The sequence below is a fragment of the Branchiostoma belcheri genome, unplaced genomic scaffold (genome assembly GCF_001625305.1).
Source record: "Branchiostoma belcheri isolate BF01 breed outbred unplaced genomic scaffold, Haploidv18h27 scaffold44, whole genome shotgun sequence".
Lineage (NCBI taxonomy): Eukaryota > Metazoa > Chordata > Leptocardii > Amphioxiformes > Branchiostomatidae > Branchiostoma > Branchiostoma belcheri.
In genome coordinates, this window is record NW_017804065.1 from 1,507,482 (window position 1) to 1,532,849 (window position 25,368).

The 25,368-nt window shown below is 40.5% G+C and overlaps 4 protein-coding genes across 8 annotated transcripts in view; 3 read left to right on the forward strand and 1 right to left on the reverse strand.

The window, feature by feature from the left end:
• The window catches only part of LOC109478506 (probable JmjC domain-containing histone demethylation protein 2C), a 49,445-nt gene extending 46,247 nt beyond the window's left edge, over positions 1-3,198 (reverse strand). The window contains exon 1 of the mRNA XM_019780088.1: positions 2,856-3,198. Within this exon, the coding sequence (XP_019635647.1) occupies positions 2,856-3,017 (162 nt within the window). The 5' untranslated portion in view covers positions 3,018-3,198. The remainder of the gene's footprint in view (positions 1-2,855) is intronic.
• Positions 3,199-4,628: 1,430 nt separating this feature from the next.
• On the forward strand, positions 4,629-19,709 carry LOC109478501 (receptor expression-enhancing protein 1-like). 5 transcript variants are annotated; one of them, XM_019780076.1, is made up of 12 exons: positions 4,629-4,857; positions 9,388-9,460; positions 11,625-11,701; positions 11,981-12,101; positions 12,310-12,423; positions 13,299-13,443; positions 13,559-13,749; positions 14,875-15,033; positions 15,612-15,668; positions 15,991-16,154; positions 17,003-17,038; positions 17,567-19,709. In XM_019780076.1, exons 1-12 carry the CDS (start codon positions 4,826-4,828, stop codon positions 17,802-17,804), a joined length of 1,407 nt encoding a protein of 468 aa, XP_019635635.1. In that variant the 5' UTR covers positions 4,629-4,825; the 3' UTR covers positions 17,805-19,709. The 5 variants fall into 5 exon arrangements, with proteins under 5 accessions (XP_019635635.1, XP_019635637.1, XP_019635638.1 ...); XM_019780078.1 differs by having other exon boundaries at positions 15,991-16,101; positions 17,567-17,736; XM_019780079.1 differs by lacking the exon at positions 17,003-17,038 and having other exon boundaries at positions 15,991-16,101.
• An 807-nt stretch (positions 19,710-20,516) lies between these two features.
• Positions 20,517-23,650, forward strand: LOC109478505 (cilia- and flagella-associated protein 45-like). The gene is made up of 3 exons (XM_019780087.1): positions 20,517-20,925; positions 21,583-21,729; positions 21,886-23,650. Exons 1-3 carry the CDS (start codon positions 20,725-20,727, stop codon positions 23,227-23,229), a joined length of 1,692 nt encoding a protein of 563 aa, XP_019635646.1. The 5' UTR covers positions 20,517-20,724; the 3' UTR covers positions 23,230-23,650.
• Positions 23,651-24,867: 1,217 nt separating this feature from the next.
• LOC109478497 overlaps positions 24,868-25,368 on the forward strand; it is a 9,528-nt gene continuing 9,027 nt past the window's right edge. Inside the window, exon 1 of the mRNA XM_019780070.1 lies at positions 24,868-25,009. The gene's annotated coding sequence lies outside the window, so the exon portion shown is untranslated. The remainder of the gene's footprint in view (positions 25,010-25,368) is intronic.

The following is a 25,368-nucleotide window of genomic DNA, read 5'->3' on the forward strand; positions in this document are numbered from 1 at the left end:
AAGTACAGTATATTATTCAAAAACGTTTGATATTTCTTTGTTCGTTGTCACATGTTTATTTATCGTATTGTCATGTACAGTTAGCAGCGTGTGTCTGAGTCGAGCCATTGTTGTATTTTATTCTTATGTGGCCGTTAGCACATGTTGTTTTAACAGACAGCAACATTGAACAATAGAGCCAAGTCAACAGGCGTCGGCACGGTCCTTGAAATCAGGTTTCCCGCCGCCGTGCGTTTGGAAAAGACGCCGCGCCGTGGCTCATTCAAATTCGCTAGATTTTTTCCATGTCTTTACCCACGATTTTTGACCGTCAATGTTGACGGTAAGGACTAAAATTTTTACCGTCAGACGGGACAAATTACCGTCAATTGACGGTAAAACGGTCGCTGGCTAAAGCCCTGGGACTGTCAATGCAGGTGTTCTGGGACTCATTGCCTGTTGTGTGTAAAGCTATCTCAATATCATGCAATTCAAGTAGTCCTACATGTAGTGGATCTCTATATAACATACCTGGTCAATCATGTACAAAAATATCTGAAACAGAAACAGTGGAACACCTGTAATATAACTGCCCTGTAAGCAATCCTGACCTACCCTGTGTAAAGATATTCTGAATTGATTATAAAAAACTAAAAAATAAATCAATTATATGGATGACATCCTCTGGGCACCCTGTAACTTATATGAGTGTGTGGGGAAAAACAAGAAAATACGCCACTGTCTCAATGTCGGCAGACATTGGCAACATTGGGGAAAATGGTGAGTAAAGTGGGCTGAAGGCTGTCATTTCTTTCAATCCTATCCCCCCTTGCAGTCTCCTGCAGCTGTTTCACACTTCAGACTCAAAATTCCTGCAGCCTTCCCTATCCTAAAAACTAGGACAACAGGAGGCTGCTCTAGATTTACTACCCAGTAATGGTACTGGAACAGTGATGAATTAACCACAGCTTGAAGACTGGAAACACAAGAAAAACATCTGGGTAGACAACATGTGTTTTGTCCATTTTGTTCAAAAATTAACTGTCCATGATGGGGTTGAGTTATTTTGTCCAATCTAGAATGTCCACATGTCCCACAAAGGAAGAGCACTGAGTAAGCAAGACAGCACAGAGGAAATATGCCCATCTTGATCAATGAGAAACAGGTATCTGAAAGACATAACAGGTATCTGAAAGACATAACTACACAGCCTGGGGCAACACAGTGCCAGTATTTGTTGTTTTACATGCAGAAAATTACTTGCCATCCCTGGGTGCTTGTCCAACCAGGAACACATGTATTCAAATGCATTTCAAGTATTACGTATTATGTCAGAATTTGTGCATTTTTCGGTTCATAAAGAAAAACGAGTAGGTTTTAAGGGAACTGAATGGTATTTGCACACACACACAAGAAGAACATTGAATGCTCCAATACCCCTGACCTTTACTTCAGAAAAAACAATCCAGTCCAAGTTGCTGAATGCTTCTGATCGATCTCTTACTTAGATACTATAAATCAGTTATACTGTTTCTTGGATTTATAATAGGATTAGAAAATATCCAGCAATGGGATAAAAATTAAACAAAAGGCCTCCCATTCTATGTGTAAACATCCTCCAAAAGCTGAATAATCAGTAATGTTACATGCATAATTTGCACCATTGAATTAGCGTCAAAGTCCAACAACAACATATTTATCTTATCAATAGGGTTGAGTAGTCTTCACAAGAAGGTGGGGGAAACTGTATAAAGAAGCCTTATACTGTTTCTAAGGGTTGACATTCTCTGACCTGGGCCGCCACGCAATCAGGCTAAATCAACTGTGTCCCCTCTCCAATTTCCCCCAGAAATATTCAGTGGGTGAGGTCACATCTGACACACTGGATTAGCCTGAACCAGCCTCCAAAACTGTAGCAGCCAGCAAGGAAACACAAAAGCCTTCCTACAGTGTGTGATTCAGAAATCTGGTGAGTAAACACCAGCTAAATACACAAACGAGTTTTGTTTTTTTCCTTCCTTTTTTTTTATTCTCGGGTTGGTCCTTGTAAGCAAACAAGTCTTGAACCAACCCTTTCCTGTTGGATATACTACAGTAACATGTAGATGTAGGGTCCAGCATGTTTATGTGGCATTTTTGTAGTTCTAGAGACCCATGCTTTTATCTCGTTGTCTCCCCCTGCGAAAATGCTGCACAAACATGCCGGACCTACATCTGCATAATTTTAGGTGTTCAGACACACAGGATTGACCCATGGCATGAGTGGCAGACCCCTGTTTATTTTCAAGCAACCACTGATAGTGAGGCATTTTCTCTATTTCTGCACACCAATACAATACTTTCCCCGGTCATTTTCTGCGGGTACATGTGCCTGGGATCTGTAACTACAAATTCGCAGGAAAAATCGTCCGATTTGAGGAAAAAAGGGCGATAGAATGTAACGTGGAACACAGGGTACCCCCTCAACTGGCGGGCACCCTCTCGTTTGCAGCCCGTCCCAAACCAGTCCCCCTGCTTCTGGGACACCACAGCTAAATATTATGTTGAACGACCTACACTTCTCATACAGTGATAGCATTTTTTAAAAGTGTGGTGTAACTTAATGGCTGTACAAATCGCGCTGTAGCAGAGGAAACTCCCAGGAATGTTGGCCTGGATTGGGGAACAGGGTCGACTGCGATCGGCACTCCTCTCTACCCATAGCTACAAACGGGACGAGGGGGTCGACTCCCCACTCCTGACGATTTGAGCTCGATTGCAGAGCGGCTACAACATCGGAGTAGCGTACATGAGACGGCATGGGTGTACTTACACACTAGGGAAGTTAAATGACCCACAGATAAAGCAGAATAGTAGAATAATTGGGATGAACTTACCGAGAAGTCGGGGTGCTTCTGATCCTCCGGTTTGTGCGAGACAGCACGTATGACCCCCGATTTCCATTCCCATTCCGAAATCCTCGAAAATTTCAGCTTCCCTCCCCCGGATACGCACAGGAACCGCTTCCCTACGAGCTCCTTACGCTCCTCCATCATCATTGCTAGGGAATCGGTGGCATATTACTCCGGGAACGAGGAAAATGTGAGGATAAACGTGCACTTTTGAGTACGGCTGTCCACTGAACAGACACACTTCGGCGCGCACTGATCCAGTCTACGCACCACGCAAGCCGTCTGCGTGTGACCCATCTCCTTCCGCGTGTACTAAAATATTTGGAGAAAGTAGTACGTATTGATCGCTGTGTTTCCTGAGGGCTCTGAGAGGGGATTCCAGTATCTGTTAAAAATGAAAATACTGTAAACACCATCGTATCACAAATGTCGGAATTCTAGGAAAGGTGCTTTGCTTCACTCGTAAATACTGGTAATTAGTTTGGTTGGTTGGTTGGTTGGTTGGTTGGTTGGTTGGTTGGTTGGTTGGTTGGTTGGTTGGTTGGTTGGTTGGTTGGTTGGTTGGTTGGTTGGTTGGTTAATAATTGGTTTAACTGACTGCTTGCAACATCCCCTCCCTCCAAAGGGCTACAAACCTTAACAGCAACTGTACATAACGTTACACGTTAATTAAATGTTCCTTACCAAGTGTAACAGTTAATCTATTGTTAGGGAGGAATTGCTATTTTGCCATGTTCGATTACATAAGGTTACTCCTTCTTGAAGGTACAATGACAGGGTGATTCAGCTTAATTGATTTCTTGAGTACCCATTACACCCGAGCCTGCATGTCCTATTACGCAGAGTGTAATCAGCTGTTTAATTCCACATAATTCATAGCAGGACCACTAAAAATTTATTAGCATGATTGGCGCCTGCATTCAGAATAAAGCAAAGCCAGTCAGCCAATATGTAGCCACTAATGTTACCTTTCTTATTTTAGCATAGAGCATTGGTGGTTTCCCCCTCATATATAGGCCTCCTTGATTATTTAGATAAAAATTATTGGACTGAGGAGGTTTTAGAAAGTATGACTATGATACCATTGATTGCAACAATAACATGTCTCTCATTTCTAAATGCCAAAGACTGCATACTGTTGACGTTAACTATTTCTGTCAATAGTTCCATCAGGTTGAAAAATGGTGTTCTTTCACAATGCCAAAATTTTCAAACCTCGATGAATCATTCAATAATTATTGTGATAACTTCCTCTGTGTAGCTGCAGTACCGTAGAAAACTGCTTATCAAACTTGACCATCACATTCCCAACCCTAATCTAACTACAGAGTACTAGTATCATAGAAACACACATCCACATCTCAAGTTACAAAATTCCCATCCCAACCTGGCTAAAAATTATTAGAATACATCCCCATGACAATTTACAAAACACCCCTCATATTAGACTGCATACAATACACAACCTTCTCGACGAAGGTAATTAAGATTCAGAACACATCTCGTGTATCCAACCTTATCCAACCACACCGCAGGTCACTAGCTGCAGTACCAGTCTTACAGTAAGATGGCATCTATGAAAGGGAACTCTTATTCGCTGCCTGAAATATAACATTCATAAGGACTCCTTGCCTATCAAAACTTTGTTTTCATTTTGACACATATCGAACCAATTATAACTAATCAAAGAGCTATTTTAGGGTGTTGTGATTTGCAGAAAATATAGGTTGTTTTCCCACATTCATTGGGCACCCAAATCACAGCACTGTGGTCACCTTTATCGACCCGCTCTTACGTCATTGTTCAAAATGGCGACTGGCCGTTGCGTTTTTTAGGAAGACAACTTGGGATTCCTCCAAGGATTAGCTGCGTGTTTTTGCACATTCCCTGAGCATTTCCCCTGCTACGCTGACCCGATGTAGAATCAACTAGTTACTTCGAGAGCAAGAGAAGCCATGGTTTCTGCGATCATATCCCGGTTTGTCGTGTAAGTACCTGTCCTTTTGCCCTAGCCTGCCGGGGCTGTACATGTCTGGATGGTTTGTTTTCTATCTTTGGTCATTTGTCTCTGGGCGCTACTCATATTTCGACAAACCCAAAACGGTACATTCTTCAAACCCCACATTCATCCTTCTACCATACAGTTTAATTAACGTAACGGTGGCTTTCCTTTGCGTCGAAAGCATAAACACTGCGAACACTAAGTGCAAGCGGTAAGTGTATCCCGGATAATTTGATCGGGTAGTTCGTTTGTATTCTCCAACCGTACTTGTGTCTAGTGCCAGCCACTGCGGCTCTGTGTGCGTGTGCAAGAAAACATTCCTCCGCCACGACAAAATTAGAACGGCCACCTCGTTGGGATCAAATTCTCAACGTTACTGCTGCTTGTATGGTTTTGAACTTTTCAGTTAGTGTACATTTGCCACGGGTTGGGCTGGTCGTTTAAATCATTGTTGGAAATTCCTTTTGATGTTAAATACACACATCGGACTAAATTTAGGTTTGTGAAAACAAATCAGTGCAGCCTGTTGGTCAGTAAACTGTCCCTTCCACATTCAACAGACAACAACAAAAATCTTCTAATATTGTTTATCATCCTTAGATCTATTGAAAGGCTGAAGACAACTGTTGAAGTTGAATAAAACTGGAATGTGGTTCTTTTTTCTCTTTCATCATATTCAAACACATTCTACATTAGTGAGAGAATCTGATCTGTAATATATACCCCCATTCCTTGGCTCTTCATACACAGAATTCAATATAGGGATCTAGTATTTATAAGGCTTAAATTAAAATGTATTTATTTAGAGTGAAGGCAATCCAGGGGATGGTAGTACATGTACATGTGGTACATCTCAATCAATCATTCAATCAATTTCCATAATCTGTTGTGATGCAAATATTGGACAAAGACCTATCACTCCAACTATTAAGTTGGTGTGAACTGGCCCTTTTGTCACACAAAATTTGTAGACCTTGCATGGCTTCAGCAGTGACATTTTGTCCTGTCTTTGAATTTGCTGTTTCTGTTTGTTGACTGGGGAAGGCTCTAGCATATACATTTGTGTAGTTAGGAATACCAATTTACATGTACACAATAGTGCCCCTGTAACTGTTGGCTATTGGATTTGACTATTACAAAGCATCTCTAATCAGTTTCACTTAATCATGGCCATCTTCATTACTGACTATTTTATTGTCATTGTCATTGTCATTATTATTGAGTGATTTGTTCTGGTCTATTTTTACTAATGGCAGAAATGATTTTGGTTTTGAAATCATTTCTTCCACTAAAATGCTGTTATAACAAGCATGTGATGAAAACTGCCCTGGAAGTTGCTCTATTTTAGAGCAGTGCTGCCAAGTGCAAACTTACAGGACACGCGTTGAGGGTATCCAGTTGCACCATGGATAAAGTTGACATTGCATCTTGGTTCTCATGTGTCCTTGAATTACCTGTTATTACTCATAATTTTGTCAGTGAAAAATAAAAAAAGGCTTCATAAGGTAATGACAAATTAAAGATTAGTATTTTGAAGAAGAAATATTAGTAGTAGATTTGAGTGTGATGTCATCATGTGAAATTCTCCTAAAGCTAAGTTACTAATGTTGGGTGAGTCAGACATTCTGTCAGTTAGGAAGTGACGTGGGACTTTTACTGGTCAGGCAGGGAAGGGCCCAATCACTGAATCAGTCCTTGACACTGACAGTGAGAGATTGTGTAACACAGGCTATAGCTTGTTGCATCCTAGTTTGTAAATGTGTACCAAACCAAACCAAACCTGGAACAGCCTGAGTTACCTTTCATTTAAACACCAGTTTACCATGTCACTAACCTGATGTCATTCTCAATATCCTAAAGTTTGTATGATGAAGAGTATTATGTAATGTGATTGATAACATGCACAGATTGAAAATTAATTTTGAACACCTCAGTCTTTGAAGGATTGAGGGTGATTGATCTTCACACCCACTGAAGGGTTGTTTTCATTTCTGTGACACTAGCACCCCTATCATTAGCACCTGAGTGGAAGTACTGGTCATGCAGGATACCCTGGCCTGCTTTACATACGTCTTTTTATGGCAGTCCAACTTGTTCTGTTTTTATTGTGTCAGGGAAATTTTGTAGTCTCGCAATGGTTTTGTCCTGAGGCACATGTAAAGACAAATATGTCTGGCTCACAATATTGGGGGGAAAATAGAGATCAGGGTCATATCCAAGTTAGCATAATTTACCAGTAAAATTGCCATCATCACCATTTTTGTTAATGTTGTTTGGTATTCTGTTTGGATGCTTTTGGGCAAAACAATGTAAGTACACCATGTTAACAGCTATGACAGGTTCTGGGATACAGCAAATATTATCCTGTGGCAATGACGTGCCATGAAACACCATTGGGAGTCCACATAGGCCTATGGTATGTACAGCAAAAACAAGCCAAGGGCAGAATTCCAGCTAGATGCTACCTCTCCCTATTAAGTTTTGTAGCACAGATGTATTAAAATATTAGTAGACTGGTTTGATAGCTCATATCAACAACAAGACACATGTCTCCTGGCAAGGCTGTTTACAGTAGGATCAGTCGATAAAACCAGTTTTCAGCCAACAAGTTTTATCTCAGCCATATTGCTCATAATTTTGAGGTGAAGAAAAATAACCTTACTGGCCTTACATCAAGAGTCAAACTACAAAACTGGAACACTGTCTACTGCACCAAGGGTAGTGTTTTTCATCTTTATTCAAAGGTCATGATTCAATGTTCATACTCAAAAAAATGAATCAGTTTGAACGTCAAGTCATTTCAGAAATTATCTATCCGGATCGACAAATGCATTCACACTGCTCTTCACCGATCGGAATGGCGTCCGCACTCAAAACGGATTGAAGAGTCACATGACTAAAGCCCACCATCTTGAATGTTTACTTAAAGCTGCCACAATGTGATGCTCAAACCAATTCATTTTTTTTAGTGTGATTAGGGTCTTTGGGTGTTTCTCAACACATCACCCAGATATGTGTAAAGTAAACACAACACTGTCAGGGTATCAGCATAAATATCAGGAAATTTGACTGGTAAAGTGGACCTTTGTCTTCACAAGTCACATGATCCTCAGAGAACAGCTGTTCTATTGTTTACCCAGGTCCAGTCATTCAGGTGTCACCCATGTATTTATTACTGTAATCTGGGTGGGCACCCTAAAAGGTGTTGACCTAAAAAGTAAAGTGCTGCATGACCTAAAGTTGTGTTTGTATCGGTGAGCCCAACAGATAAAAAACATTCAAGTAAGGATATCTTACAATTTCAGCACGTAATTGTTGGCACCCCCAATGTTAACATTGCCAGTCCCGACATAGCAACATCCGACATGTAAAGTGGGCCTAATTTTTAGGTCAGTTTATATAATGGGACCATCATACTTGATTACACTATAGTATTAGTATTAGGCCCATAGCTAAGTAATTGCTCATATCTCATATACCATAGTGATGATTCTGGAGCTGTAAAAAAAATACATGTATGTTTAGAGTCTTCAACATGGGTAACATACCAGGGGTATTACATGTGTTAATGTTAAAATGTTCGTCATGTGTTGTGTGATACAAACCATTTGGGATAGCTGACAGGATCAGTAAATGGTTGTACGTTGTGTTAAATTTTTTTGTTGAATCTTTGAAACATACAGTGTGTACTAAGAAATTCCTGTAGCAAATAAATTAATAGGGTTCTAGTAGTATTTGGGTACCAGGTCCCAATCTTTCAAAATAGCCTCATTATGAAGTTTATTGGCATCATAATCATGATATATATTTTATGATCTACATCATGTCCACACAGAAAAAAAGCAGTTACTCAAGTCTTTGATTTGAGGCCCCAACTAGCATATTACTGTTGCCAATAGGACGACACACATGTTTGTTAGTATATGCCACCAGAGTACAATAGTCCTTCAGTCAGCTGGTATGAAACCCTTCAAATGTATCCGGGAGGGTCTCAGGTGTTTCAACATCTCTTAACAAAAAGCAGGAGTGGACATTTACTGGAAAATCAAATTGCCAGGTGCTTTGTCCAAATGGGTTAGACTCAGAGAAGTAGGATAAAAGGAAAAAAATGCCACAAATTCTGTCCCTAATAAGTACAAAGTTTGCCGTCCATAATGTCTACTTATGTTTAGATTGTGTACATACATTTATTGAGATATGCCATGATTGAGCACCAGTGTAGGTATGCAAAAAAGGTATTTTGAGCCCTATATTATTTTCCAGTACTTTCTTTGACAATACACATCTCATTAGTGTAACCAATATAATTGTATTGCACCAAATATGCTCCAAAAAAGAAAATTACATGTACTTTATTCCCTGAAGAGACCTAACATTTTTAATGATTTTCTGTGTTTACATTCAACAGTTACCTGTCAGTCCCAAGGGTCTGGTAGGGACTCACTTAATTCATATATATGACAAACAGTAGTATATTTTTTTCCCTAATAATTCTTCTTTCTATGCACCCTGCAGGCTTTTATTTGGAACCCTGTATCCAGCTTATGCATCGTACAAGGCAGTGAAGACGAAGAACGTACGAGAATATGTGAGTAGCATTCAAATTCTTCTATATTTTGGCTATAAGTCATTTATGATTAAGATTGTAAAGATGTTAGTTATCCTTATATATTTCATCGTAGAAATATAGCACACTTAGATTGATGTGTTATGTTGAAATGCATTAGGACACAGGTATTTTCAAGATCATATTTTAACTCGAGTTCTGTATCCTCATACCTTTTCCAAGTAATGTTAACCTTTACAAATGACATATCTTAAAGGTCCTCATTTGCATAACTTAGCCACCCAAATAACACCAATTTTCCAAAGTTTGTAAGTCATAATAACTTATCAATGAATAGATATTTCTGCACCAAATTGAGGTATATGCCTACTTCCATGCTTTTACTGAAATCCACTTCCATGAAGACATACGCTAAAAGCATAGCTACCCAGGAGGCACACTTCCCCTTTCCAAGGTAGAGACCATCCAAATGGAAAGCTCTAAATTGGTCCCCCATCTTGGCAATCTGCCACATAGCCGCTGGCAAATCAACCCCACCTGCTTCAAGCCCTTCATCAGGCTGTAGGATCTCTGATGGGGTTTTCAGACAACTGGATATAGCAAAATTCTAGATTGTGTCACTATTCAATATTGCACTTTCTCTGAAAGGTGTCAATCAACATATAATATCTGATGAACATCTACGAGAATACCATAAAGGCAAGGAGTGTTGCCTGGCAACCAGTCTTACCTGACATCTATTGTATACATGAATTAAACTTGAGCTTGATAAATTTACTAATAGGTAACTCATATCCTTCCAATATATCCAGCTTATCTTGAACTTGGAGTTCATTAGTCACAACTTGACACAAGTGACGGCTTTCTTGATGTTGATAGATCCTGACTTTCAATCAAAATTAGCTGTTCAATCAATGAGAGAGTGGGTGCATGTACATCGGTTTTATTTACATTTCTATACCACATGTACTTTGCTTTGACAGAGGGAAGGGCGAGTTTATGAATAAAACAGGAAACAAAATTCTTCCGTGAACTGTCAATGATCATTGCATTCAAGAATGCAATCTGTGGCAAACATAGAAGCTTCACACATGCTTTAACCATGTCCTCATACCTCTGCCGAATGAATGTAAATACAATACAATTCAGAGCATGTTTTAGACAAGGCTGCTATCATAGTTGTAGCTCCTAGTTAGTGAGACCCTGGACATGCCTAGCCTGATGACTTATCTGGCATTTTGCCACCACCATGATTGGATGGGCCTGAGGGAAAGGGTGTCTGAATCTATCAGTCAGCACCATCCTTTCATTATAATGATAACTTGCCGGGCTCATCACGCGATAGCAGCTCTTCCCCACTCTCTAGGATAGCAGCAGTGTTGATGCTTTTTCAGTTAGGACCCTGGCAATGGTGTTACATGTAGAATCATATCTGTATCATTATTATTTTTACTAATGACCTTTAGTAGTTTGCTAGCCCCGTTTTTGATTTGACATAGCCAGTTTTTGATTTTTAGGTGAAAACATATCTGACTCTCTGTTGAGATTGAAATCGGGTGACCTTCTGGCGATGAACAAATATGGCTGAAGGTTGTTGACTATGTAACGCCATATATCATCAATCTTTAAGCAGATGTGGAATGCAAAGTCACTCCCTCTCTGATAGTCAATCGTTACCTACTCAAACCTAGTTAGGAAGTAGGTGCAGATGAGGCAGGCCATGTGGCAGCAAGCCCTGCATGGGTCAACTGTGCAATTTGCTACTTTTTGACTATTAATAAACCAATATTCCATTGCCCCTCCCACCTCCAGATAAATGTGGACATGCAAAATGATAACATATAAAAAATGCAAATATTTGATGTACATGCAGACAAGTTCTCTCATTGATCAAACCATTTATTGTCATGCTATCATTGGTTGAACTGCTAATTGCCAGAATAGGTCTATTCTACAACAATATGCTTGTATGCTATGTCTACTACAGGGTTTATTCCCAATCCGTGGTCTTTCAATTTCAGGAGCAGATTTAATTGTATTCCATGCTGGCTTTGCACTAAATCAATATGCATCACGCTGGCTTTAATGAGCTGCAATGCTTATGCGGATAACTAGATGGTGTTGCTGTATAATATCATGAAAGCAAAGAAAACCCTGACTTGTCTTTGTTGTCTTTGCCCCACAGGTGAAATGGATGATGTACTGGATTGTGTTTGCCTTATTTACATTTGTGGAGACTTTTGCAGACGTCTTCATATCATGGTAAGTATGTGAATATTATGTTTTTGTGATTGAGGCCACACCAACACATAGTTTGTTAAGAGCTGCCACTTCATTTCTACTGATTTAAAAAAAAAGAGTTCAGAGACCTTGTGCTTCCATGAATATTTAGAGGTTTTGTAAATTTTGTTATGTTATTTTGATAGAAACAAAGAATGGTAGCCAGGCATTTTCAAGCCTAAGCTGTATTTTCTCTTCCAAGTTATTTGTTTTCATTCTAAAACGTAAAAGATATGTCACTGTGCCATGTGTCTTTTCTAGGATGCCATTTTACTACGAGGTGAAGATAGTGTTTGTGGTGTGGCTGCTGTCTCCATACACGAAGGGGTCCAGTTTCATATACAGAAAGTTTGTACATCCAGCAATGTCCAAGAGGGAAAAGGTATGCTGTACTTGTTCTGAAATCTATGTAACATTTGAATTATATATTGCTTATATATTTTATATTCAGTATTTTAGCTACCTTTTAGGTGGTTAAATGGTAATGATGAAGTCACCTTTGTAAGTAACCTACAATGCCATAGGGGCAGTGGGTCTGGAGTAACTTTTTAGGTATATTGCTCACAAAATATATATTTTGCCACTTGCAGGAGATTGATGAGTACATAGCGCAGGCCAGTGAGAGGAGTTACGAGACGATGGTGAAGATGGGGAAGAGTGGACTGAACATGGCGGCAACTGCTGTTGCTAAGACAGCTATCAAAGTAAGTCATTTGGTTTAATCATGCAGAGGTGTTGCCCCATTTGGTTTGTCAGGTTCCTCCTCTGCCCCTATCTGAACACTTTAGTCTAAGGGGTTTACCTGGTAAATCAAATGAAATAGCATTATTAGTTGTTTGAAATCTTGTTGATTTTGGGGTTCCTTTCCTTTAGAATCAGTTTTTCTACAGTCATGTACGTAATTCTCTGCAAACGCTTTGTTGCAACCTTTTATGCTCCCTGCGTGGCAATATTTCTTTCTTTACCCAACATGCATGAAAAAGTTGATCGGGCATTTCTGTTCCCCCTTTCAGATCCTCCTCCTTCCTTTCTTTCTGACCAAAGTAGCTTGGAGACAGGACCCAGAATTACTCAGATCCGCCTTTTCTTGGGACACTTCATCACAGCACTCGGATGCAAATGTATGCCCTCGCCATTGATTCTGTTGCTTCTTGTTGTTTCAGTTTGCATGATCTATTGTGTCATGTTCCAAGCAGTGGCACCCTATGACTTATAGTGGTCTACGTCCTACTAACCCCCCTAAATTCTTTCACACAGTTCGCCAAACTAAGGCACCCTTTCCAAGTACCTTGTGTTCTTTTCCCAATTGCTTCCAAAGCTGCTTTGTTAAAGCTAGGAGGAGGACAGACAAGAAAATATTCATTTTTCTTTTATCTTTTTTGTTTACATTTGACATTGTCCCTCCTTTTGTCATTAGAAGAAGCCGTCCCTTCCTTAACTCCGTGTGGGAGAAAATGCACTCCCAAGATTGCAGTGCTTTTGTTTAAGTAGAGTTTTCATCTTTGGAGTCTTGAAAAAGGGGAAGGGCAAGCTTTTGGTTGCATGGTTTGCCTATACCTGTCTCATTTGTATGTTCCAGGGTCAGCAGACAATAACAGAGCGGTTAATACGCGGGCTGAGCACACAGGACCTGAGCACAGTCGGACGGGATTCCAGCAGCGAGCGTGACGTCCCGTCTTCCCGCATGTCTGTTAGTGACGATGAAGCGCTGACCATGAGAACCAGTCAGTCAATAATGTTTCATGCATTTAGATCACATTGTTGGCCTTCAAAGGTGCAGTTTCTTGTGAAATTATTACCATATCCCTAATACAATTCCTTTAACATGTTATTTCCTAGGCACTGTAGATAGCAACAGACTAACAGAAGAGATGGAGAGACAAAGAGACAGGAAGGATGGAGAAGAGATTGTGGAAACCAAGTACACCCACATACGGGGGCCACGCAGCATGCTAGAGGAGCAGGCGGGGGGCGAACCGGGACTCCCGCCCACCGGGACATGGCCCCGTCAGCGCAAGTTGTACGACTCGGTAAGTTTGTACACTGTTTATCCTGGTAGGCTGGGACATACGTGGTCTCTGGAATCGATTGCTGCATTTATTATAACACAACATCTTGGCAATACTTTACAAGATGCATCATCAAATGCGGTATTCTGTTGATATCCAAGCAGTTTACCATGTATGTCCCAATTACATACACATTGGTAGATGCTGATTGGGCGTGGTGGTTCGGGAAAACATATCAGTTGGTTTGTTGTCACTTATTTTGAAATATGAGATAGATCTACAGACTAGACATCTTTACATCTTTATGTTATAGTATCTGTGTGTATTCTGTAGGCTGTCCTAGCTATCCTTCCATTCTAAGACTTGACAGTACATGTGAAATACTGATGACTTTCATACCTATTGCTATTACAATATGACTCCTATGTTCTCCTACACCTGTGCTGTCAACCTTTCTTCTTAGAAATTGTTTTTCTTGCCATGTTCTATTTATGGTAATAACATAATACCCTTTGCATTTCCATTTCCTCCCACTTCCCTTAGCTCAAATCTGTTCAGTCCCACCAGTATTCCCTCTGGGCAAATTTGTAATCAGCTTGTGCAGACAAAGTCAAGTTGCTGCATTTTTCACTGGCTTGCTTGGGTGCATACATCCAGCTGAAAACATAGAATTCATGTCTCTTCAAGCACATTGTCTTGTAGTCATATCTTACCACTACTCTTGCCTAAAAAGCTTTAGAAATGTCTATCCAGAAAACCTTTTTTTGCCAACAGCTTGACACCTTGGAAGAAAGAAGACTTAATGAGAATTATTACCACACATACTATACCAGTAATATTTGTAAATTAAAGATACTTTCTTTCATGTACACAATGTATTAGTTTATGATCAACATGAAACAGTAGCTCCATCATGCAGATGGTACATTTACTATTTAGATCTTAGTAGTTGGACTGTTGGAGTATGAAACTCTTTTTAGGATAGTTTCAAGCTTTAGTGCATAGATTGGTCTATACCACAGACTGATGTAGTATGGTAGACCAATCTGGTTTGCTAAAGCTTGTCACTAATGATACTATTCCTCTTCACCCCCTCTTCCATCCTCCACTGACGTCCCTGGGACATGCATGGTGGTTGTTGTGCAGGGGCCACAGCTCCGCAGATCCCTGTCTGTTAACTATGGGACCGATTCCGATCGTTCGGACCGTCTTGATCGGCCCTACCTGTACAGAACCCAGTCCATGTACCTAAGCTCTGGGTACCGCTCGACCCTCCCAGCAACATACGAGGGTGGTGGTCAAGCGGTGGGTACCCCAGCGGTGTGGGCAGCTAACATGTATCGTGGTGGTTGTGCCCTCACACTAACACCGTCTTCACCTTTTTTCACACCTCAGCCCATATACCGCAAATACATCTTCCGCTTTGAGCCTATCAAGTAGCTACCGTGTAGCTCTACCATAGGGGTATCGTACTTCTCTTTTCTCCTATCGCATGTGTGGCGTTTTTCCTCACGGTAGACTGGTGTGGCTTCTCATCCTGGGTCTGGTGTCCTTGTCCAGCTGCTAGAAGACAGCAGACAAAATTATAGTATGATAACCAGGTTCCCCTTGTGTCCTAGTGTCCTTCTCTCAACCCAAACAACTTTGTCTTTGTGACTTTTTGAACTATTCATGTACATGTATGTGCAATGCACACAGTGAAAATTTTAAACCTCAAACCTTTATAACACTGTTGCTTGAATAATCTTACGGTTACGGTGACCAATTGCCAGAATAAATTTATTCACATTTTTTATCTGAAAAATATGTCAATTTACACTTAAGAACTGCATTAGCAACTGTTTCTGAGAGGTCCCTTTGTGACCAGAAATGACCTGTTACAGGGTACAAGTCAGAAACCAGCTTCCAGCAAGTCCAGGAAAGCAGTAAAACCCATCCAAGTAGGTGGTAACCTCCACTTCAAAGCCCTTTCCTTATTATATTGAAGACCATATTGTTAAAGATTTAGATTTTCCCTTATGAATGTTGTGACTATGATCTATGTAGGAACATCAAAGGTGATGCCACATTATCCTTAGTAATCCCTAACTAGGTAAGAAAGTACAAAATCGCAAATACAACTTTTATAGCTATAATATTGAAAGAAAAAGATAAAACGAAAATATGCACAGTGACCCCTAGCCATTGGATATGTTGCACTATTTCCTGCCCAAAAGATTTAAAAAGTTCAGGTCCAAATGAAATATAACAACAATTTTCCAGGTGATAATTGATGATGATGATGATGGTGATGATGATGATGATCTCACTGATGAACAAATTCCCATCAAGCCAGCTCCTACCAAGTACAAGAAGAAGGAGGTGGCAGGCAAAGTAGGTATTAAGATGTCATCACCAGCCTACCAAAGATCTCTAGCAAAGTCAAGGTATTTTTGTTTTTGACTACTGATGATACCTTGGCATATTCTCCCCCATTATCACCTGTAGAATGCTTAGTTGGGAGCTGGTTTCTGCGTAGGCCTTCTGTATGGGCTGTCTGGGACTTTGTTGTACATGTAAAGGTGGACCTCTGCTTATCTGTATAGCCTATTTGTCAGCGCATTTTACACAGGTTTTCAAAAGGACACAGCAAAACTGCATGACATTGCGTAGTTGGATTTGATTGGCTTCACAAACATTATTTCAGAGTGTTAACATTGCAAGACAGCCTATAATTTGCACAGTTAGAAGTTGTTTTTGCTCTGCTTTAGTAACAATACAAAACAGATAAATGCTTTGTTAAGCACAAGAATAAATGATTTTCAAACCTTTACAGTTTTATCAACTATAGAAGTGGAACACCTTTTGAAGTACATTGAATACTTATTAGTCATACTGGTGTAACAGGACAGAATATACCCATAGCCAGAATGCAGTGAGGTAAATTTGCATATTTTGTCATGTCTACCATAAAATACACGGGGACCTCAATAGATACTAGTATAACCAGACATGCTACAGACAGATAAACCAACCTATGCTAAGGCCACAGTTGAACTTCATCCTCCATTTCAAATGTGGCTACAACATTTAAAGTTTAGACCAAATGGACTTTCCTGTTGTGGGAAATACTGAAGTGAAAGGTAGTTAGTAGTTACCATTGTGAATAAGAGGAATTTACATGAACATATATGAGACAACACCAGTTTCAGATTGGGAAGCCATAATAACCACATCTCCCTGAGATAGTTTTCTTTGCAACTTTTTCCCTTGGTCTGTCACTTTGTGCATGCAGCGTAGGAGATCCGAGATTCCTAAGACTGAACCAACAGTAAGTCCTTCCCAGGGTACTCTGTACATGTGGTGACTCTGCATTCATACCTATCACTGTGTGGTGTGCCTTTTTGCCTTTGCACTATCGTTGTTCTTGATGTTACAAAAGTGTGCTTGCTTGGGTTCTTGATGGTTAGAGTTTTGAAGCATTGAATTCACACGCATGCATGTCATCTCATTAGCATGTCCTCATACAATTTTGTTTCTAGAAAGTATTCTTGTCTGAATTTACTACTTCTCAGTCAAATGAAGTCAGATTTCATGGTTTAAGTATCAACCCATAGTACATAGTATATGTAGCATCCTTGTGCCTTTTTGAAGAATTGATATTTTTGACACTTTCTAGTCTTTTGGCAACATTGGCCATTTTGAATATTCTTATTATTGTATTTTTGTTGTAGTTAAAACTAGGTAAAACTAGGAGAATATGTTACCTGGAACTATAATTCTATGTATCTTGAAAAGTCCTACAATTTACACCCAGTTAATAGACATCTTATGGTGTGTAATACAACTTCTGTTGCAGGAGCATCCAAGAAAAGGTCCCATCTATGCCAGAACAAGATCACTTCGCAGAAAGACCAACACTTAACCAACAGGCACCTTCTGCAGAGGACACCCAACACAAACTCAGAGGACCCTGGCCACACACCCACCACCAAAACCGTGGAAAAGATACTGAAAACATGACAAAAAATGCCACCAAGAAGACTGAAACAGACAGATGTAAAGGAAAATCTAGAATTCAACAAAAACCACAATAGAAGTTGGCTAGCATATTTCCTGAGGTTACTGTTACATATGTTACAAAAAAGCCTTAGAAACAGAATATAACAGGTAAGTCTAAAAAAAAAATAGAGGGGGTTAGAAAGCTATGAACAAAACATTGAAGCTTTCATTCTTATCAATGTTTTGAAAGATGATCAAACCTGGTAGTAATCAATGATAATGATAAATGAATAAAATAGGTGTTTTACATACAGCAAGCAATAGTCAGGAATATGACACACACACACACCCGTACTTACCTACATCCTCACCTTCAAACACAGTTAAACAAAAGCTAAAGTCATGCACAATTGTTACCTTATTTATAAACACTTGTGGATAGACTATGTAAATCTTCTGTGACTGTGATTGATTTGTTGGTAAGGCTTAGGAAAAAATATGTTTCCAGTTTGTGGCCTTGATGTGGCCATGATGTTTTTAATCCTGGGGAGAGGTTGGACTCCTTTTCATTAATTGTGACCTGTTGCAGAAGTATGTTGTAACAAATGCATATAAACCTAACACGAAAAGGTCAGAAACTTAATTTTAGTTGTATAATGTAATTGACAAAGGTAATAAGATACGACCAACCAAAATCAAGTTTTTGACATTCTAGACTTACGAGAGGTGGTCAGGTGGTGTGTAGTGGTAGAGAAACTGGCAGAGAATGGGGAGTAATTGACATGTATTGTTGCAATATGTGGTGTGGTGAAACATGTTTGATGTGTGGGTCTTCCAGCCTTATTTGGTGTGTATATCATAGCTTCGTAGCTGGGCCTTGAAGTCTTCTACAAAAGCAATGACAAGCTAGCCTGCCGAAACTGCTCAGTGGAAAAATAAAAATAGCATAAATTGTAATCAAAACACAACAGGAACTATAGTCTTTGTAGGAACGTAAAGAAACTGCTAGCTTTTGCAAAGGAGCTGTTGCTTGCCTACATGAAAACTGGCCCAGCTACAAGCGCCATGTTCCAACAACAGTAAAAGTGCCAACATTGACTGCACGTGCAACGGTTTAAAAACCCTTGAAGGAAAAATAACTTCCTACGAAATTGAAGAACAAAAAGGGATGGAAGCTGCTAACTTTTTATGTGTCATTGTTACATACTTCACCTTGTCTGTTTTCTTCACATTTCTTCACTATTAAAGGCTTTAACGCTTTTAGAATATCTACATTGTTTCAATCTTGTCGTTCTAGTTGTACATGGTGATCAATCCGTGTGTACGTGTGTACAGATATATATATCTAGATGTGGGCATAAGGGAAAGTTCTTGGTGTGCAATAGATATGCTTAAGTATTTCTCCATGTTTGACAGTCTTTTGAAAATCAGACATTCATACAAGTAACATAGATCTATGATAGAAGTAATTATGCTAACCTTTATTAACAGTGTGGAGTGATTTCAGCATATTTTGGTTCAGATCTATGTGCACAACTTTTATGTACATGTAGGTAGGGGTGTGGATTTCATTTATATGATTCTCTACATGTACCTGGGACCCTATAGGTGAACTAAGTTGGATGTATGGATGGTGAAAAGACAAAATCAGGGAGCCCTCATAAAAGTTCTTCATTGATTGGATAGCATCTATGATAAGCCATGTAAATAAGGATTGTGTATATTATCAGAGTACTGTAGTCTTTGTACAGTAGTACTTGCTGATATCTTCCATTGTAGGGACAATTGCGACCAAAGTCCTTCATTAATCATCTGTTTCTGTGAATGAAAAAAACTCAGATTGTTCTGAAATACTGTCAGTATTGATAGAATAATGTCATCTGAAGCGTGCAAGAGGGCTTTGTGCAGCAGACTTTTTGATGTTACATTCCACGCTCTGTACATGTCAAAATGCGTGAAATAACAAGAGCAAGAATATATGATGTAGATTGCACTGTTTTCATATGGTCAGATTTATTTGGCATGATTGTGCATGTCTAGTCTGCATTTGTGTGAATGCATTAGGATGAACGGATTTCCAAATGGTAAAACTCATACGTTCCATACATTTTAGACCCAAGACAAACGAACAACTGAAGAAGTACTAGTATCCCACATTCTGACACTCATTCAACAGATCCTACTAGTATATCTGCTTGGAGATTTCTGCCAGTGGGTTTCTTTATTATTTAAATTATTATTCGTCATCGTACTCAAACGTATAGAAGACAGTAACGTTGATGTCATTACTATCCAAGGGAGAACAAAGGCCTAGTTTGTGGGCTTCATAAATAATATGTTAGAGGTCAAAATCGGAAGGTTCTGCTTAATGTGATTTTACAAGGCAAAGGTAGCTGTGAGTCATCCATATTTCGGCTGATACAGCTCCCCCAGCAAAAATAAACCACTGAGCTCAAAGAAACCAATGAGTTTGGTAATATTTCCTTATAATCTCTTTGTACAGGCAAACGTGAGCCAGTCGCCAGACAAGTCAGCGCGGGCAGAGGCAACTCCACTTGTTTGCCTTGGAGAGGGCATGGGTCAGCATGGGTCATATTTCGTTGCCTCCTCGTTGTTATGGAGGGCGTAGAAACGCAAAGAAGTCGTGTTCACATTGTGTCATAAATATTCCAAAGTAACCTTTTCCATACAAGATACTTTGCAAACCCTGACTATCGATATACGTGTGGTCATCAAGACCGTTATTTGGCTCTAATTGTCGTCAAATTTCGAGTGAAGAGAATTAATTCCTTATCTTGGTAACGTGGCGCTGTCGCCCTCTTGTATTATTGTTTGGCGACGGTCGCCATGGAGACCGGAAGCAAATAATCTGCGCGAAGCAGCTGAGTCCTCCATTTTGTAGGCTTCATTTGGACAGAAGCAGACGTGATTTCTGTGGGTTCCAGTCTTTCAGTACCGATTTTGACATCATCTGTGGTCGTCAAGCAGTGGGAATAACACGATTTTTGTTGAAGAATGCCTGGAAGTTCGGTAGGATCGGCCTCGTCGCTGGGGAGTGCGGGTTCCAGACGGGCGGCGAGCAGGCGCTACAGGACCGTCAACCCGGGAGGCTCCACCGTGGACGAAACACTCTTCGGCTCCAACAAGAAACACAGCAGGCTAATGGCAGAGGCGGTAGATCACCGTTTGAGGAAGAGCTGCAAACTGATCGAAGGTGTGTATTCTGTTTGTCGTTGGAGTTGTCTAACGTATTATTTGCTAGGTCGCTGAAAAGCGTGATGAAGAAATCAATTTGATGGACACTGTTCACAGGTTATGATGTTCATCAATTATTTATAACCATTTCTTGTGATCAGATTGCGATGATTCTGCGTGTATAGACTATCTTGTTACCATGAATTATTAAGATCTACCAAGTATCACATCATATGGATACCCCACTGTAGATAGCGCAATCTCAGCAAGGCAGGAAAACAGCCTTGCCGAGAGCCGATTATGTCAAGAACCAATTTACGATTCGAAAATCAAAGATAAAACTGATAATTTAATGACGCTTCCCATAACTTAAAAGAAACAATTTTCCGGTACGTTTTCTGCTGGTAGAAAATGATATCATATCCCTGCAGTTGTGTTGTTATTCTTACGTTCATACCACAGAGGCCTGGTACTATGTAAACAACACATGTTGCCAGTAGAGACAACATAAACTGCATGTTTTGGAATAGTTTGCACATACAAAAAATGGTATTCTGTATTACTGTATTATTATGTGTTGTCAGTGTGTGTGCCCTGTAGTTGATATTTGATTCAGAAATGTTTTGCAACAAAACTTAGTCTCCAGGTATTTATAGACTGGATCACTCAGACTCGCAGTTGTTTGTTGTTGACAGGCTGTCCTCTGGTAATAACAAGAGTAAGAAGGCAGGAAGGGAGACCATTCAGGTCATCACTAAGGACCTCATCAGGAACCTGATAGTCCCCATGGAAGACCCTTCTGGACAGTCCATTATACTGCACCAGGTAAGGGCATTTATCCTGGTTCTCCCACTGCAATACATGTAACATTACCATCTCTGTTATTAAGAGCAAGAAGTTAGATTGTGTGAATTGTGCTTAACCTTTTATTTCTGTGAGAAAACTAATTTTTTTGTCCTCTTTTGTTGGGATTTATAATAGGGAGAGTTTGAGCGGATCAGGTCTGCTGCCCGTGTCTTGACTAAGGAAGAACGTGAGAGGTTGGAGGAGATGAGAAAGAAGGAGAAGGAGGAGGCCATCGATGCCTGCGCTCAACGGAAGACGTTCATGAAAGTCAAGGACCTTGACCGCAAACAGAATGAGAAGCTTAATGACCTGGAGGAGGAGGCCCAGGAACAGGCACAGTACTTGTTAGAGAAGGCCAAGAAACAGCAGGAGGAACAAGAAGACGAGATAAAGGCACTGAACGAGTTGATCCTCAATGCCAAGTGTCATGCCATCCGTGACGCCCAGATCCTGGAGAAAGGGGTGATCCAGAAGGAGTTGACGGAGGAGGAGAAGAGGCTGGACCTGATGATGGAGGTGGATCGGGTCAATGACCTGAAGCTGCAGGAGGAGATCACAGCACGCCGTAAGCAGGAGCGGCTGATCGGCAAGCAGCAGATCCTGGACCAGATCCAGCAGAACGAGGAGGACAGGCTGCTGGACCAGGAGAAGAAGGACCAGGAGGCTCGACAGATGCTGCAGTACCTGGAGAAGCTTCAGATGGAGGATCTGAAGGAGCTGGAGCGAAAACGGCTGCAGCAGCTGGATATCCAAGTCGAGATCCAACGAGCCAATCAGGAAGCTGACGAGATGAGAGCCAAAAAATCGGAGCAGGAGAGACTCGCTGATCAGAAGGTCATCGAGTACCAGAAACAAAGAGCTCAGAGGGAGGCAGAGTACGAGGCAGAGCAGGAGCGCATTAAAAAGGAGAAGGAGAAGGAGGTTGCACGTCTGCGAGCCTTGCAGGAACGTGCTAAAGATCTCCAGGCAGAGAAGGATGCGCTTCGAGCGAAACGCAACCAGGAGCAGGCCGAGCGTGAGTGGCGTAAGAAGGAGAGAGAGGAGGCACTTTTGAAGGCCGAGATGGAAGAAATGTTGAAGAAGGCTCGAGAAGACCAGGTCATGAGTAAAGAACACTTCCTGGCTGTCCAGGCACAGCGAGAGAGGTCAGAGTTCGAACGTGTGCTGCGGGAACAGAAGCGCCTGATTGAGAAGGAGAAAGAAGATGAGCTCAGGCAACACGAGATGCGGCTAAATCACGCTGATGCAGTCCGCAAGCAGATCCGAGAGAAGGAGCAGGTACGCATCAATGACCGCAATGCTTTCTTTGAGGAGGGTGTGAAACTAGACGAGGAGGCCAGGCAACGCAGGGCAAAGTTAGACGACATCAAGAAGAAGAAGCTGAATGAACTGAAAAATGCCGGCGTTCCCGAAAAGTACTGCGCGGAGGTTGAGCGGAAAATCAACCAACCAGCAGGACTTGAGAAGTTCATTCTTTAGGTTTGAAATGTTACATTGTACAGTTTAGCGTTGGGAAACAGTCCATGTTAATTCCTGAGAATGGTGCAAAGATGCTGAAAACTCTTCCACCATTGTACATTGTATCACCATTGTAATGTGTATATTTGCTTTGTAAGGTATCATATCATAGCAAAATGATTTTCAAGAAACTCTGTAGGAAACTGAAGGAAATCTTATGGAAAAATAGTCAATTTTGTTTCCTTTGAAGAAGATCAGAGAATTCTGCCAAATATCACACCCATCATTACAACAGTTGTTGATGTATATATGTAATATTCATAGAAATTACAGTTTTTCTACGTAGAAGTATTTTTGTTGAGTTCACATGTGATGGCAAGACATACATGCACAGAAATGATACAACTATCACTTCATACTGGTCTTAAATAATAATGCTACCATATGTCAGTTTGTATGAAAATAAAATATAAATGTTGGTAAATATATTGTGTTTGTACCGGTATTTTATATCTCCAAATATTTTCTAGAACATGCTTTTTTCTTATCTGTATGTTAGGAATCCTTGAAATTGAGATTTTGTCACCTGCCCCAGGGCAGAGCAACTTTCAGAGGCCATTCATTGTTGGAGCAATTTTTAGAGGTCCAATGGGAATTGGCCAAACCAAGATGAACCTCCTTGGCCAAACCAGTGTCAACTGTCTAAACAAAAGCAGGAGTAAGCAGGATCTGTACAGTAGTCTAGCTGGTTTCTCAGGTACTCCAGTGGAAATTTTAGTTTCGATATCTTGTGTTCTGGACATGGTACGGTCAGGATTCTTGGGTAGTAAACGATAGTTCTTGTGGTAGGACAGGCGACAAGTTTGCAACTCCTAGCAGCTTGTTCTGGAAGTGCAGAGAGGGAACTGGAGAAAATGCATGCTTTTGGGTGTGCAACTTTATAGTTAGGTATAGACAGAGATGTGCACAATGAAATGCAAATTAGGCAAAATAGGACACCTGCCAAGCTCTAACCCACACACAAATATAAAGCCAATTCATTGAGCCATTCTATAGTTATCTGGAGTGGTTGAAATCTTGTTGACTTAAGCAGACAGACAGAGGCTGGCCAAACTATAACACACTCAGTTAATCTCCATTGTTCATGTTTACAGAAGGGTTGAGCTACATATGTATTAAACCACCATGCCAGGCTACCTTTTTGGGCCCCAGTAGTATGTATGGGGGTAACTTTATTATTGGCCACTGAAGGTTTTCCACTAGTTTAGTTCTCATTTGATCAAGAGAATGTACAGCTGTCTTAACAACAAGGGTAACATTTTAGGAGGGTCTAAGACTAAGCTTAAGGGTCTGGGCCAGGTAGGTTTATTAAACTTGTGAAAATTCATTAATTTGCAAATTTGGATCGACAGGAATACAAAGTTAACACACACACACACCCACAAATAAACTAGAAAATGACACTGAAAACATAACCTTGTCAATAAGCGTGTCTTTGGCCCAAGCACAGCGACTTCAGTATCAGATAAAAGTTATGCAAATTAGGGCATACGTGACAAAGACTGTTGGACGAAGGAATGTAATCGTTGAACTCTAGTTGTAACTTTGTCCACATTACTAATCACGTTACCTACAAGAACCAATCAGCCTTTATCCCGTGACCTCTGGGCACACCCTAGAAAGCGCCTGCGTGAAAGGAGTCGATCGATGTTTGTTTGGATCTATGAGCGCCAGGCACGGTGTGCTACCTTCGACTTGGAATTTTTTTAACGACAAGAAGGCCAGATAGTCTGTAATAAAGGTGAGTCCAACCTCCTTGTGATTCTACCTCCATGGTATAACGGCTCCATACGTTAACGTTACCGGTTGGTGACGTGAGTGGGCATTCCTAGGCTAAGGCACATGGCTGTTCTTCCTTTATACTTAGCTTGTTGTCCAGATGTAACAGTTACTTTAACGTTACATGAAGGTTTCGCTGAGACATACTTAAACACTTCTGGTTGTAAACGAACGCGTGGTCACAGGTGCTATCGTTATAACTTTTTGACGATGGTGAAAAAAAATCCCAAATCTACTTTTAATAACGTTATCAAACCCCATACCATAATTTATCCTCCGTGTAAAATTCATTGCCAATATCTTATGGAATATTTCCAACAT

What these genes read in the sequence shown, in the direction of transcription:
- LOC109478501 (XM_019780076.1), top strand. Translation starts at nt 4,826, where the DNA reads ATGGTTTCTGCGATCATATCCCGGTTTGTCGT. An exon ending in ATCATATCCCGGTTTGTCGT is followed by an intron (nt 4,858 to 9,387) that starts GTAAGTACCTGT and finishes TGCACCCTGCAG; the next exon opens with GCTTTTATTTGGAACCCTGT. An exon ending in CGAAGAACGTACGAGAATAT is followed by an intron (nt 9,461 to 11,624) that starts GTGAGTAGCATT and finishes TTTGCCCCACAG; the next exon opens with GTGAAATGGATGATGTACTG.
- LOC109478505 (XM_019780087.1), top strand. Translation starts at nt 20,725, where the DNA reads ATGCCTGGAAGTTCGGTAGGATCGGCCTCGTCGCTGGGGAGTGCGGGT. An exon ending in GCTGCAAACTGATCGAAGGT is followed by an intron (nt 20,926 to 21,582) that starts GTGTATTCTGTT and finishes TCAGACTCGCAG; the next exon opens with TTGTTTGTTGTTGACAGGCT. An exon ending in AGTCCATTATACTGCACCAG is followed by an intron (nt 21,730 to 21,885) that starts GTAAGGGCATTT and finishes GATTTATAATAG; the next exon opens with GGAGAGTTTGAGCGGATCAG.